The sequence below is a fragment of the Nomascus leucogenys genome, chromosome 7b (genome assembly GCF_006542625.1).
Source record: "Nomascus leucogenys isolate Asia chromosome 7b, Asia_NLE_v1, whole genome shotgun sequence".
In the NCBI taxonomy this organism is placed as follows: Eukaryota; Metazoa; Chordata; class Mammalia; order Primates; family Hylobatidae; genus Nomascus; species Nomascus leucogenys.
Window position 1 is genome coordinate 48,106,798 of NC_044387.1, and position 12,829 is coordinate 48,119,626.

The following is a 12,829-nucleotide window of genomic DNA, read 5'->3' on the forward strand; positions in this document are numbered from 1 at the left end:
GAACGTCCCCTCCTGGTGCACAACATTCATGTCCCTTGTCCTCATCCCTGGTGGGTGCTTTCGCTGCCTCCTGTCTGATCCCATCCTCCACCTCGTCCTACCAACCCACTGTACTCACCCTGTATATTTAGTTTATATAAATGTTAATGTCTGGCCAGGTTTGGCGGCTCACGCCTGTAATCCCAGCACTCTGGGAGGCTGAGGTGGGCGGATCACCTGAGGTCAGGAGTTTGAGACCATCCTGGCCAACATGGTGAAACCCCGTTTCTACTAAAAATACAAAAAATTAGCTGGGCATGGTGGCGAGCACCTGTAATCTCAACTACTTGGGAGACTGAGGCAGGAGAATTGCTTGAACCCTGGAGGCGGAGGTTGCGGTGAGCTGAGATCATACCATTGCACTCCAACTTGGGCAACAAGAGTGAAACTCTGTCTCAAAAAAAAAAAAAAAATAATAATAATAATAAATGTTAACACCTGTAGTCCCAGTGCTTTGGGAGGTCAAGGCAGGAGAATCACTTGAGCACAGGAGGTCGAGGCTGCCGTGAGCTGGGATGGCGCCACTGCTCCCCAGCCTGGGCAACGGAGTGAGACTCAATCTCAAAAAAAAAAAAAAAAAAAAAAAAAAAAGACCAGGTGCGGTGGCTCATGCCTGTAATCCCAACTCTTTGGGAGGCCGAAGCAGGTGGATCCACCTGAGGTCGGGAGATTGAGACCAGCCTGGCCAACATGGTAAAACCCTGTCTCTACTAAAAATACAGAATTAGCCGGGTGTGGTGGCGGGCGCTTGTAGGCCCAGGTACTTGGGAGGCTGAGGCAGGAGAATCGCTTGAACCCAGGAGGTGGAGGTTTGCAGTGAGCCGAGATGATGCCATTGCACTCCAGCCCGGGCGACAGAGCGAGACTCTGTCTAAAAAAAAAAAATTGTTATCATGGAGTAAACCTCATTTTCTATTTCTCACTGTCAACATTATTTTCAGGGCTTGCTGTTGATTTTAGGAGATCCTAGCTGATTTTAAGTGCTCTGCAGGACTCCTTTGTTTTCATCTGTCACATTTCATTTTTTTTTTTTTTTTTCACATTTCACTTCTCAGTTCCCCAGGAATTAGTGGAGTGTTTAGGCTTCACTCATGGATCCTCAACAATCCACTTGGAATGAAAAGAAACCATGGTCAAGTTTAACAAATGGGTGACAGAATGAGAAAAGATCTTAGCAATCTTTAGAATTAAATGATTATTAATTAGAATACACCAGTACCAGGTGCGGTGGCACATGCCTGTAATCCCAGCATTTTGGGAGGCCAAGGTGGGTGGATCACTCGAGCCCAGGAGTTTGAGACCAGCCTGGTCAACACAGTGAGCCTTTATTTCTACAAAAAAAAAATCAGCCATGCTATAGTCCCAGCTGCTGGGGGTGCTGAGGTGGGAGGATTCCTTGAGCCCAGGATTTCAAGACCGCAGTGAGCTAGGATCAAGGCACCGAAGTTCAGCCTGGGTGACAGAGCAAGATCCTGTCTCTCTAACAAAAAATTAAAATTAAAAAATATTGGCCAGGTGTGGTGGCTCACGCCTGTAATCCCAGTACTTTGGGAGGCTGAGGCAGGTGGATCATTTGAGGTCAGGAGTTTGAGACCAGCCTGACCAACATAATGAAACCCTATCTCTACTGAAAATACAAGGATTAGCCAGACGTGGTGGGCATCTGTAGTCCAGCTACTTGAGAGGCTGAGGCAGGAGAATCGCTTGAACCACCATGCCCAACCTAATATTTTTGTCGTTGTTGTTAGTAGAGACAGGGTTTCTCCATGTTGGCCAGGCTGATCTTGAACTCCTGACCTCTAGTGATCCACCCGCCTCAGCCTCCCAAAGTGCTGGGATTACAGGTGTGAGCCACCGTGCCCAGCCAACTTTAAAAAAATTTATTATTTTAGAAATGGGGTCTCACTATGTTTCCCAGGCTGGACTTGAACTCTGGCCTCAAGAGATCCTTCTGCTTTAACCTCCTGAGATGCTAGGACTTCAGGCATGCACCACTGCACTCGGCAACATCTAGTTTTATTTCTCCTCTTATCACAAGCCAGTTTTTTCAGCACAAGTTGTCATGTGGTCATGGGGGTGCCTACCTCAAATCCTCCTTGCCCCGTAGTTTAGTCTTGGTTCTATTCCCATGTGCCGCTGGCTGCCTTAGGAACAAGCATATGTCCTAGTTCTTGCCCATTAAAGGTGGGGGCTCCCAGCTCCCTAAAGAGACACACAAGATATAGCATATTGACTTGCTCTTTTAGGTCCCTCATGGTTACAAGGTGGCTAGAGCAGTTCCAGCCATCACCTACAAACCCAGTAGGCAACAAAGACAATGTTGCTCCCATGTCCCCTTTTGCAGAAACGCAAACCTCCCAGAAGCCCACAGCCAACTTTCCCTGGTGTTTCAGAGGCAGAATTCTACAAGAGAAGTAAGACATCCATGGTTGGTTTAGACCAGTCCTGCTTTACACCTGGGGAGAGGATGGGCCTGGCTCCCCAGAAGAACAAATTTAGGGGCTTGTATCAGCAAGAAGGAAGAGAGACAGACAGCAGTTTTAAGAGATTGCTAGGCGGCCAGGTGTGGTGGCTCACGCCTGTAATGGGAAGCCGAGGCGAGTGGATCACCTGAGGTCAGGAGTTCGAGACCAGCCTGACCAAGGTGAAACCCCGTCTACTAAAAATACAAAAGTAGGCCGGGCGCGGTGGCTCACGCCTGTAATCCCAGCACTTTGGGAGGCCGAGGCAGGCAGATCACAAAGTGAGGAGATCGAGACCATCCTGGCTAACACAGTGAAACCCCATCTCTACTAAAAATACAATAAATAAGTAAATACATACATACATACATACATACATACATACATACATACATACATACAAAAGTTAGCTGGGCGTGGTAGCCAGCGCCTGTAGTCCCAGCTACTTGGGAGGCTGAGACAGGAGAATCACTTGAACCTGGGAGGCAGAGGTTGCAGTGAGTCAAGATCACACCACTGCACTCCAGTCTGGGCGACAGAGCAAGACTCCATTAAAAAAAATAATAATAATAAGGTTGGTAGGCAACCAACTGTGTGTACAGATTCTTCAAGCTTTCCTACTACTATTTTTTTTGAGATGGAGTTTCGCTCTGTCACCCAGGCTGGAGTGCAATGGCGCGATCTTGGCTCACTGCAACCTCCACCTCCCGGGTTCAAGTGATTCTCCTGCCTCAGCCTCCCGGGTAGCTGGGATTACAGGCACTTGCCACCATGCCCAGCTAATTTTGTATTTTTAGTAGAGATGGGGTTTCACTGTGTTAGCCAGGATGGTCTTGATCTCCTGACCTTGTGATCCACCCTCCTCGGCCTCCCAAAGTGCTGGGATTATAGGCATGAGCCACTGTGGCCAGCCTCTTCTACTACTTTTTTTTTTTTTAAGATGGAGGCTCGGCCGGGCGCGGTGGCTCACGCCTGTAATCCCAGCACTTTGGGAGGCTGAGGCGGGCGGATCACGAGGTCAGGAGATCAAGACCATCCTGGCTAACACAGTGAAACCCCGTCTCTACTAAAAATACAAAAAATTAGCCGGGCGTGGGCCGGGCGCGGTGGCTCACGCTTGTAATCCCAGCACTTTGGGAGGCCGAGGTGGGCGGATCACGAGGTCAGGAGCTCGAGACCACGGTGAAACCCTGTCTCTACGAAAAATACAAAAAATTAGCCGGGCGTGGTGGCGGGCGCCTGTAATCCCAGCTACTCGGAGAGGCTGAGGCAGGAGAATGGCGTGAACCCGAGAGGCGGAGCTTGCAGTGAGCCGAGATTGCGCCACTGCACTCCAACCTGGGCGACAGAGCGAGACTCCGTCTCAAAAAAAAAAAAAAAAAAAAAAAAAAAAAAAAAAAATTAGCCGGGCGTGGTGGCAGGTGCCTGTAGTCCCAGCTACTCGGGAGGCTGAGGCAGGAGAATGGCGTGAACCCCGGGGGGCGGAGCCTGCAGTGAGCCGAGATTGCGCCATTGCACTCCAGCCTGGGCGACAGCAAGACTCTGTCTCAAAAAAAAAAAAAAAAAAAAAAGATGGAGGCTCACACTGTCGCCCAGGCTGGAGTGCGGTGGCACGATCTCGGCTCATTGCAACCTGTGCCTCCTGGTTTTATGCGATTCTCCTGCCTCAGCCTCCTAAGTAGCTGGGATTATAGGCCACCATGCCCAGCTAATTTTTTGTATTTTTAGTAGAAATGGGGTTTCACCATGTTGGCCAGGCTGGTGTCGAACTCCAGACCTCAGGTGATCCACCCACCTTGGCCTCCCAAAGTGCTGGGATTACAGGCGTGAACCACCACGCTCGGCCTCTACTACTACAGTTTTTTTTTTTTTTTTTTTTTTTTGAGATGGAGCCTCCCTCTGTCACCAGGCTGGAGTGCAATGGTGCAATCTCGGCCCACTGTAACCTCTGCCTCCCGGGTTCAATTCCCCTGCCTCAGCCTCCTGAGTAGCTGGGACTACAGGCAAGCACCACCATACCCAGCTAACTTTTTTTTTGTATTTTAGTGGAGGCAGGGTTCCACCTTGTAGGCCAGGATGGTCTCGATCTCCTGACCTCATGATCCACCCGCCTCGGCCTCCCAAATTGCTGGGATTACAGGCGTGAGCCACTGTGCCCGGCTGTCTACTACTTCTTAAACAGTGAGAGGCAGGAGGATCGCTTGAGCCCTGAAGTTTGCTGCTGCAGTTAGCTTTGATCGTACCACTGCACTCCAGCCAGGGTGACAGCAGGACCCTGACTCTAAAAAAAAAGAAAAGAAGAAAAAAAGCATACACTATCAATACTTCCTCCTTACTATAATGTTTACTGTGGCCTTTTTCAGACTAGAGAGTCCTTTTATCTATCCCTTTTGTAAGAACTTTTAGAATTATCAATAGATGGTCAGGTGAGGTGGCTCAGGCCTGTAATCCCAGCACTTTGGGAGGCCGAGGTGGGTGGATCACGAGGTCAGGAGTTCAAGACCAGCTTGGCTAAGATGGTGAAACCCTGTCTCTACTAAAAATACAAAAAAATTAGCCGGGTGTGGTGGCGAGTGCCTGTAATCCCAGCTACTCCGGAGGCTGGGGCAGAGAATTGCTTGAACCCGGTAGGTGGAGGTTGCAGTGAGCTGAGATTGTGCCACTGCACTCCAGCCTGGGCAACACAGTGAGACTCCGTCTCAGAAAAAAAAAAAAATTATCAATAGATGGTGACCCTCATCATCATGTTTTCTGCATCTGTTGAAGTGCACCATTGAGATCGTGGAGTTCTTCCCTGTTTGTCCATATGGTGAACAACACTGATTTTCTGATGTTGAACAATCCCCGAAATAAACTCTGCTTGGTTTCTATGGATTTCTGTTTCCCTTTAGATTTTGTTAGTAATTTATTTTGGATTTTGGCATCCAAGTTCATAATTGTAACTGGACAAATAAAGGCAGATTTTAAAAGGACAAGTTGGGAGGCTAAGGTGGAAGGATCACTTGAGCCTGGGAGATTGAGGCTGCAGTGAGCCTTGATTGCTCCACTGTACTCCAGCCTGGTGATAGCAAGACACTGCCTCTAAAATAATAATACGTAAAAGGACGAGTTTAGCTACAGTCTCACCGAGCAATGAAAGAGCTTATCTTTCTCCTGTTTCCTTTACGGATCTTGCTCATGTATTTTATCTTAATTACTTTAGCATAAATGCTAAATCAAATTCTTTTTCACTAGACGTCATCATAGCTCTCGGCATACCATATAATACGCAAGCACATTTTAATCATTAAAATTGTTTCCTTTTTTTGTGGCTACTGCAACCGCTTCAGCGAACCATTTAATGCATAGTGGGTTTAAATTATTTTTTCTCTTTCCTGGGATAAATTTCCCAGGAGAGGGATAATTGGGTCAAAAGATACGAACATATTTATGGGTTCTTTTCCACAAGAGATCGATCAGTTTGCAAGTGCCATCTGCAGTGTGGGGGAACCAATCTTCAACTTGCCTGCATTTGGTATTAGTATTTTATTAACCTTTCATTGATCCAATTAGGGCTCTTTGACACAATTTTCATCAGTGATGGACTAAGTGTGATCCGACCTGACCCGCCTCCGGCCGGTGTGAGAAAGGGCATGTGTCGGGCTGCGCTCGGGCTTCCCCTGCCGCCCGTTGTGATCCAGCCCGCTAGGCGCTCCCTGCCGCCCATTGTGACGCCTGCCAGCCGCAGGCTGGGTCCCCGAGGCGGGCGGCATTTAAGCTCGGTCTCCACAGCCATGGCCGCGACGCAGGAGCTGCTGCTGCAGTTGCAGAAGGATAACCGAGATGGTCGCCAGCGGAAGCAGGAGCTAGAGAAGCTGATGCGCGGGCTCGAGGCCGAGAGCGAGAGCCTCAACCGGCGCCTGCAGGACCTGAGCGAGCGGGAGCGAAGGTGCGCAGGGAACGCCGCTCTACCTGGCGGGCGCGCGAGGGCCAGTCCCGCAGGCAGCGCCGCGAGGTGCTTCGCAGAGTACCAGGCCGATCCGCCCGGGCCAGCATCTTTGCTCTAGGCCCTTGGGAACGCGTGATCCACCCAGCGGACCCAGGTGGGGGACTCGGCCAGGACTTGCCAGTCCTCAATCATGAGCCTGCGGCTGGTCCTTCCTGGCGACTGCGGGATCCTGAGCGACCCAGTCCGCCTTGTAGCGCCAACCTCAGTTTCCCTCTGCAGCCTGCTGCGGAGGCGAAGCCAGGCAGCGCAGCCTCTGCAAGGGGAGGCACGCGAGGCGGCGCGGGAGCGCGCGGAGCGGGTGCGCAGAAGGCTGGAGGAGGCGGAGCGCCACAAGGAGGACTTGGTGAGGAAGAGTCCTGGAATGGGGCTGGATCCAGGGTGGGGTGGGGCAGGGTGGGCGGAAGGGGGCGGGATCCGGGGGTGGGGTGAGGTAGGACCGGCGGAGAGGCCGGCACCGCCCCCAGAACCTTGTCCATAGGAGCAGCACAGCAGGCAGCTGCAGGAGCAGTGGGAGGAGCTGTCGAGTCAGGTACGTGCAGGAGATGGGAGGGCCTGTCTCTTGGTTCCTCTCGGAAGTCCTGCCCTTGTCCTCGCCCTTGATGCCTCCCCGTCCCTGTCTCCCCTGACACCCGTTCCTCCAGAAGTTCGGTAAACCGAGCCCTTACAAGCCCCGTCCCTAGCTCTTCTACTACGGAGGGGAACTGCAGAGCCAGAAGAGCACGGAGCAGCAACTCGCAGCCCAATTGGTGACGCTGCAGGTGCTTGAGCGGGACCCTGAGGTCTTTAGTAGGGGCGGAGCAGCAGCATGAGCGGGGCCGTGACCACCTGGGGTGTGGCTTAAGACAGGCCCTGAAGGCGTGGGCGGGGCAGGGATGTGGGCGGAGCATAATCGCCTGGGGGCGGGGCCCTGAGGGCTAGCAAAGGGGCGGAGCGCGGAGGGGGCGGGGTCATGACCAGCTGGGGCGTTGCTTACGACTGGTCCTGAGGACGTGGGCGGGGTCATGATCGCCTGGGGGCGGGCACTGAGGGCCAGGGGCGGGGCCCGGAGGCGCAGCGGGGTGCCGGCCTGCGGACCTCCTGACATTCCCTGGGTCCTTCTCAAGAATGAACTGGAGCTGGCGGAGACCAAGTGCGCCTTGCAGGAGGAGAAGCTGCAGCAGGTGAGGGCAGAAGCGGGTTCTGTTGGAGGAGGGTAGGCTTTCGAGTGTGGATGGGGAAGGGCTTGTCGTCCTGCCCCCGCCGAGTCTAACCCGGGTGTCCACACCCAGGGCGCGCTGCAGACAGCGGAGGCCTGGGCCATATTCCAGGAGCAGACCGTAGTCCTGCAGGTGCGGCCCCACTCAGATACCAAGGTGCCTCCCACCTCTCCTCCCCCAGACCTGGGGCGGCAAGTCTCCCAACCTACCGCCAGGACGCCTCCCCGAGGCCTCAGTCCGCACTCTCACCCGCTCCAGGAGGTGGAGGTGAAGGTGATGGAGGCTGCGAAGGAACTGAACGCCTGGCAGAGTGGCCGGGAACTGTAAGGGAGTTGGGCCTGCGGGGTGCGGCGGGGCATTGTGGGGCCGGGCCGGGCTCCCACCTGCATGCCTGTCCCCGCAGGTGTGACGCGCAGCTTCGCGGAGTGCAGTACAGCACCGAGTCGCTCATGGAGGAGATGGCCAGGGCGGACCGAGTGAGCGCCTGCGCGGGTCCGGGCGGGGTGGGCTGGAGCGGGACACCCCTCCCTACCCCCTCCCCGCAGTACCGCCTCCCCCTCCTCCTGGAAACCGGGCCGGCGCCGCGGGCGCGGAGGTAGCTGGATGCGGCCCTCTCTCCCCGCAGGAGATGCGGCTGTTCGGCGGCCCTCGCGCGCTGGCCATCAGGTGAGCCGGGTGGTGGGCGCGGCCGCGGTCCCCCAGGTGCCCGCTCGAGCCACCGCCCACCTGCCCGCCTTTCGCCCCACAGGCGGTGCGTGCTGGGCGCGCTGCAGGTGCTGCTGACGCTGCCGCTCCTCTTCCTGGGGCTGTCGCTGCTTTGGACGGTGCTGTTGGACCCCGGCGCCGTCTCCGCGTGGCTCTGGAGCCTCATCTCGGAGACGACGCTGCGCCGCCTGCGCTACACGCTGTCCCCGCTGCTGGAGCTGCGCGCTAACGGGCTGCTGCCAACCTAAGTGCAGCGCCCCGCGCCTGGCTCCAGGTGGACTCCAGGGCACCTGGCTTTATTTCTGGTGCACTCCTCTCCTGAGAGTGTAGACCAAGGTCGCCTAATAAACTCCTCAAGGGATGAAGCTCGTGGGTTCGTCGTGTCTCCCATGTCATGTAGGAGCTTGACTGGTTTTTCAGCCTCCAAAGATTCCTTCCTTTCTTACAGCTCATGGATTTAGATCCACTCCCCAGTATTGTAAACAGCATTTTTAGTTTTTCAGGATACATAATTCGCCATATTGCTAGAAACTTGTACATGGCATTTGACACTTTTTTCTTTGCCAATTTGACAAGCTGCCTTTTTCAAGTATTGTGATTTGAAATTATTTCTACTATATTTGAATTTATTTCTACCATTTGTAACATGTTGATCCTGATTTCTCAATGCTCCCCTTTCCTTCTGTTTATTTGGGAAGTCACACTCTGTATTCTGGTATTCTTACTACTTGAGCTCAGCTCATCGCTGTCATCTTCCCCTAAACCGCCTTAGAGCATCTTAGGTCTTTTCCCTCTGATCACATGTGCTTTTTTTTTTTCTTTTCTTTTGAGACGGAGTCTTGCTCTGCGCCCAGGCTGGAGTGCAGTGGCATGATCTCGGCTCACTGCAAGCTCTGCCTCCCGGGTTCCAGCGATTCTCCTGCCTCAGCCCCCCAAGTAGCTGGGACTACAGGCGCCGGCCATCACGCCCGGCTAATTTTTTGTATTTTTAGTAGAGACAGAGTTTCACTGTGTTAGCCAGGATGGTCTCGATCTCCTGACCTCGTGATCCGCCCACCTTGGCCTCCCCAAAGTGCTGGGATTACAGGCATGAGCCACCGTGCCTGGCCAACATTTTCTGCAGATATCTTACTGTTATTGAGTCCTAATTTCCACTGTGGCCAGAGAATACACTCTGCATAATTTTAATTCTATCTCATTTACTGAGACTTGTTTTGTGGCCCAGCACAAAGCTTGTAATGAACATTGAGAAGAAAGTGTATTGTTGCTGTTGACAGTGATTTTTTTTTTTGAGATGGAGTACTCAGCCAGGCTGGAGTACAATGGTGTGTAATCTCGGCTCACTCCAACCTCCACCTCCTGGGTTCAAGTGATTCTCCTGCCTCAGCCTCCAACTACAGATGCATGCCACCATGCCCAGCTAATTTTTGTATTTTTAGCAGAGACGGGGTTTCATCATGTTGGCCAGGATGGTCTCGATCTCTTGACATTGTGATCCACCTGGCTTGGCCTCCCAAAGTGCTGGGATCACAGGCGTGAGCCACCGTGCCAGGCCGACAGAGTGCTTTCTAAATACCCAGCAGGTCCAGGTGGGTGACAGGCTTGTTCAGGGCTCCTGTGTTTACTTTCTTGTTGGTAGTTCCGTCAGTTGCTTATTGTGAAATGCCCCTTCATAAACACCCATACACATTTTGATTATGGATGGCCAGTCTTTTTTCCATCTGTTATTTTCATCTTAGATCTGTCTTCATATGTAAAGTGCTTTGGTTATAATCAGCACATAACTGGGTCTCGCTTCTTCAATTCATGTTTATAATCCCTGACTTTTAAATTGGGCTGGTAAGTCTATTATGGTTCTCCTTTTCTGCCTTCTTTTGGATTAGTATCTTTCAAAACTCCTTTTAACTTATACCCTGACTCATTTTTTATTGAGAGTCTCACTCTGTCATCCAGGGTGGAGTGCAATGGTGTGATCTTGGCTCACTGCAACCTCCACCTCCCGGGCTCAAGCGATCCACCTCAGCTTCCTGAGTAGCTGGGACTACGGGCTTGTGCCACCATGCCCAGATAATTGTTGTATTTTTTGTAGATGGGGTCTTGCCATGTTGCTCAGGCTGTTTTCAAACTGCTGGACTCCAGCAATCCACCCACCTCAGCCTCCAAAAGTGCTGGGATTACGCATGTGAGCCACTGTGCCCAGCCTATATTTTTATTCGTACTGCTCAGGACTCAACTGTGCTTCCTAAAGCTGAATATTTGTGTTTTTCAACTCTGGAAATCCCATTAGAAGTTGACTGGGGCCGGGCACGGTGGCTCCAATCCCAGCACTTTGGGAGGCTGAGGCGGGCAGATCACCTGAAGCCAGTTCAAGATCAGCCCGGCCAACATGATGAAACCCCTTCTCTACTAAAAGTACAAAAATTAGCTGGGTGTGGTGGCATGCAGCTGAAATCTCAGCCACTTAGGAGGCTGAGGTAGAAGAATTGCTTGAACCTGGGAGACAGGTTGCAGTGAGCAGAGATCACGCCACTGCACTCCAGCCTGGGCGACCGAGTGAGACTCCGTCTAAAAAAAAAAAAAAAAAAAAAAAGAGGCCGGGCGTGGTGTAATCCCAGCACTTTGGAAGGCCGAGGCGGGCGAATCACGAGGTCAGGAGATAGAGACCACGGTGAAACCCCGTCTCTACTAAAAATACAAAAAATTAGCAGGGCGTGGTGGCGGGCGCCTGTAGTCCCAGCTACTCGGAGAGGCTAAGGCAGAAGGGCGTGAACCCGGGAGGCGGAGCTTACAGTGAGCCCAGATTGCGCCACTGCACTCCAGCCTGGGCGACAGAGCGAGACTCCATCTCAAAAAAAAAAAAAAAAGTTGATTGGAGCTTTTCATTCAACTTTTTTTTTTTTTTTTGGATCCTGTTCCCCAGGCTGGAGTGCAGTGGTACCATCATAGCTCACTGGAGTCTTGCTCTTCGGCTCAAGTGATCCTCCCATCTTACCCTCCTGAGTAGCTGGGACTACAGGCATGCACCACCACGTGGCTAATTTTAAATATTTTTGTAGAGACAGGGTCTTCCCATATTGCTTCTGCTGGTCCTGAACTCCTGGGCTCAAGCAATCCTCCCGCTTTGGCCTGCTGAAGTGCTGCGATTAGGAGCCACCCTGCTTGGCTTTCCTTTCCTTCATACTCCAGGTTTGGTCATTTCACTGTTCTGATCACTGATTTTCTCTTCTTACCTGCTGCTGTTTAGCTGATCTTTTTGACTTTCTCATTTGTTTCAGGTCTTTATTCCTATCTGCTTCAGATGCAGGGCCTCGGTGGGTGGGAGCAGATGCTTGCTGGGTCTAGTCACACAAAGATTTTGGAGTTCCAGAGCACAGCACTTGAAAACGAGCAAGAGGGAAAGACCAGAGCAGTGGGAAGATGCTGCGGAGAGCCACAGACAGGCCCCCACGGCAGCCCTGAGGGAGACAGCTTTGGAGCGGGCAGACAGCAGTCTGGACAAACACAATGTGTGTTTTGGTGCACCTGTGCCGTGGTGAGATAACCCGTGCTCCTGGGCCCCAGCCTATGAGTGCAGGCAACACTGGGCCCCCCTCTCTAGGGGCAAATCCAGGAACTGCCCTTTGGCTGAAGGTGGACTTAGGACTTGACGCAAAACCTCACAGATTCCAACACAGCACTATTTTGGGTTTTTATTTTGTTGATGTTGGTTAAATCTTGTATCTTTCTTTATACACAAGAAAATACTTCATGTACCTATGAAATAAGACAGGTAGGGAATATGTCCAGTGCAAACAGAGGACTCACACCTGTGCATAGACAGCACCATCCAATGATTGTCACCGCAGTCCATGGCGTTACCAAGGCTGCGCCACCCACGCAGCCTCAGGAGGTGCTGAGGTGCCCCAGGAGGTGCTACCAGACTCTTCGGGCCACAGGCCTCTCTTCCACTGCATGTGGCGGCACGGTGGGGAGGTCGCAGGGCTCCATGATTGTGGGGCAGCTTCGAGGGCACATGGGGCGGAGGGCCTCGGAGGTCCCCTCCTCAGTAGGGGATGTCATTCTGATAGTACTGGATCATGTCGTAGGTCCGGCTCCTGAAAGGCCAAGGAAGAGTGAAGGGAGATGCAAGGAGCCAGCGAGGTCTGGGGTCCCTCCCCTGCAGGGAGCCCTCCCTGTCCAATCAGCCCCTTATGGCCACCCAGCACCTGAAGGTACAAATATCCCAGGCATGCCCTCCCCTACCCAGTGACCACATCTTCTGCTCCAACCCGGGGGCCTTCGAGGCCACCTCATGCTCCTCAGCCAAACCGGGGAGCCACTGCTCTGCCACATGGGCCTCGGGCCCCTTGGCTCATCCTGGCCAGATGCCCCCAAGGGGTCTGTACGCTCTCCTCGCACCTCTGGAGAGCCCCTTCTCGCCCTTCCCCAGCCCCTCTTGA

General features: G+C 52.8%; 2 protein-coding genes across 2 annotated transcripts in view; one reads left to right on the forward strand and one right to left on the reverse strand.

Annotated features, from left to right (window-relative positions):
• The first annotated feature begins 5,582 nt into the window (after positions 1-5,582).
• TMEM191C (transmembrane protein 191C) lies at positions 5,583-8,982 on the forward strand. The gene is made up of 9 exons (XM_030815900.1): positions 5,583-6,429; positions 6,709-6,832; positions 6,968-7,018; positions 7,170-7,247; positions 7,593-7,649; positions 7,758-8,008; positions 8,089-8,161; positions 8,311-8,351; positions 8,434-8,982. Exons 1-9 carry the CDS (start codon positions 6,134-6,136, stop codon positions 8,636-8,638), a joined length of 1,176 nt encoding a protein of 391 aa, XP_030671760.1. The 5' UTR covers positions 5,583-6,133; the 3' UTR covers positions 8,639-8,982.
• A 3,071-nt stretch (positions 8,983-12,053) lies between these two features.
• Positions 12,054-12,829, reverse strand: part of PI4KA (phosphatidylinositol 4-kinase alpha) — a 147,403-nt gene continuing 146,627 nt past the window's right edge. The window contains exon 55 of the mRNA XM_003281433.4: positions 12,054-12,484. Within this exon, the coding sequence (XP_003281481.2) occupies positions 12,433-12,484 (52 nt within the window). The 3' untranslated portion in view covers positions 12,054-12,432. The remainder of the gene's footprint in view (positions 12,485-12,829) is intronic.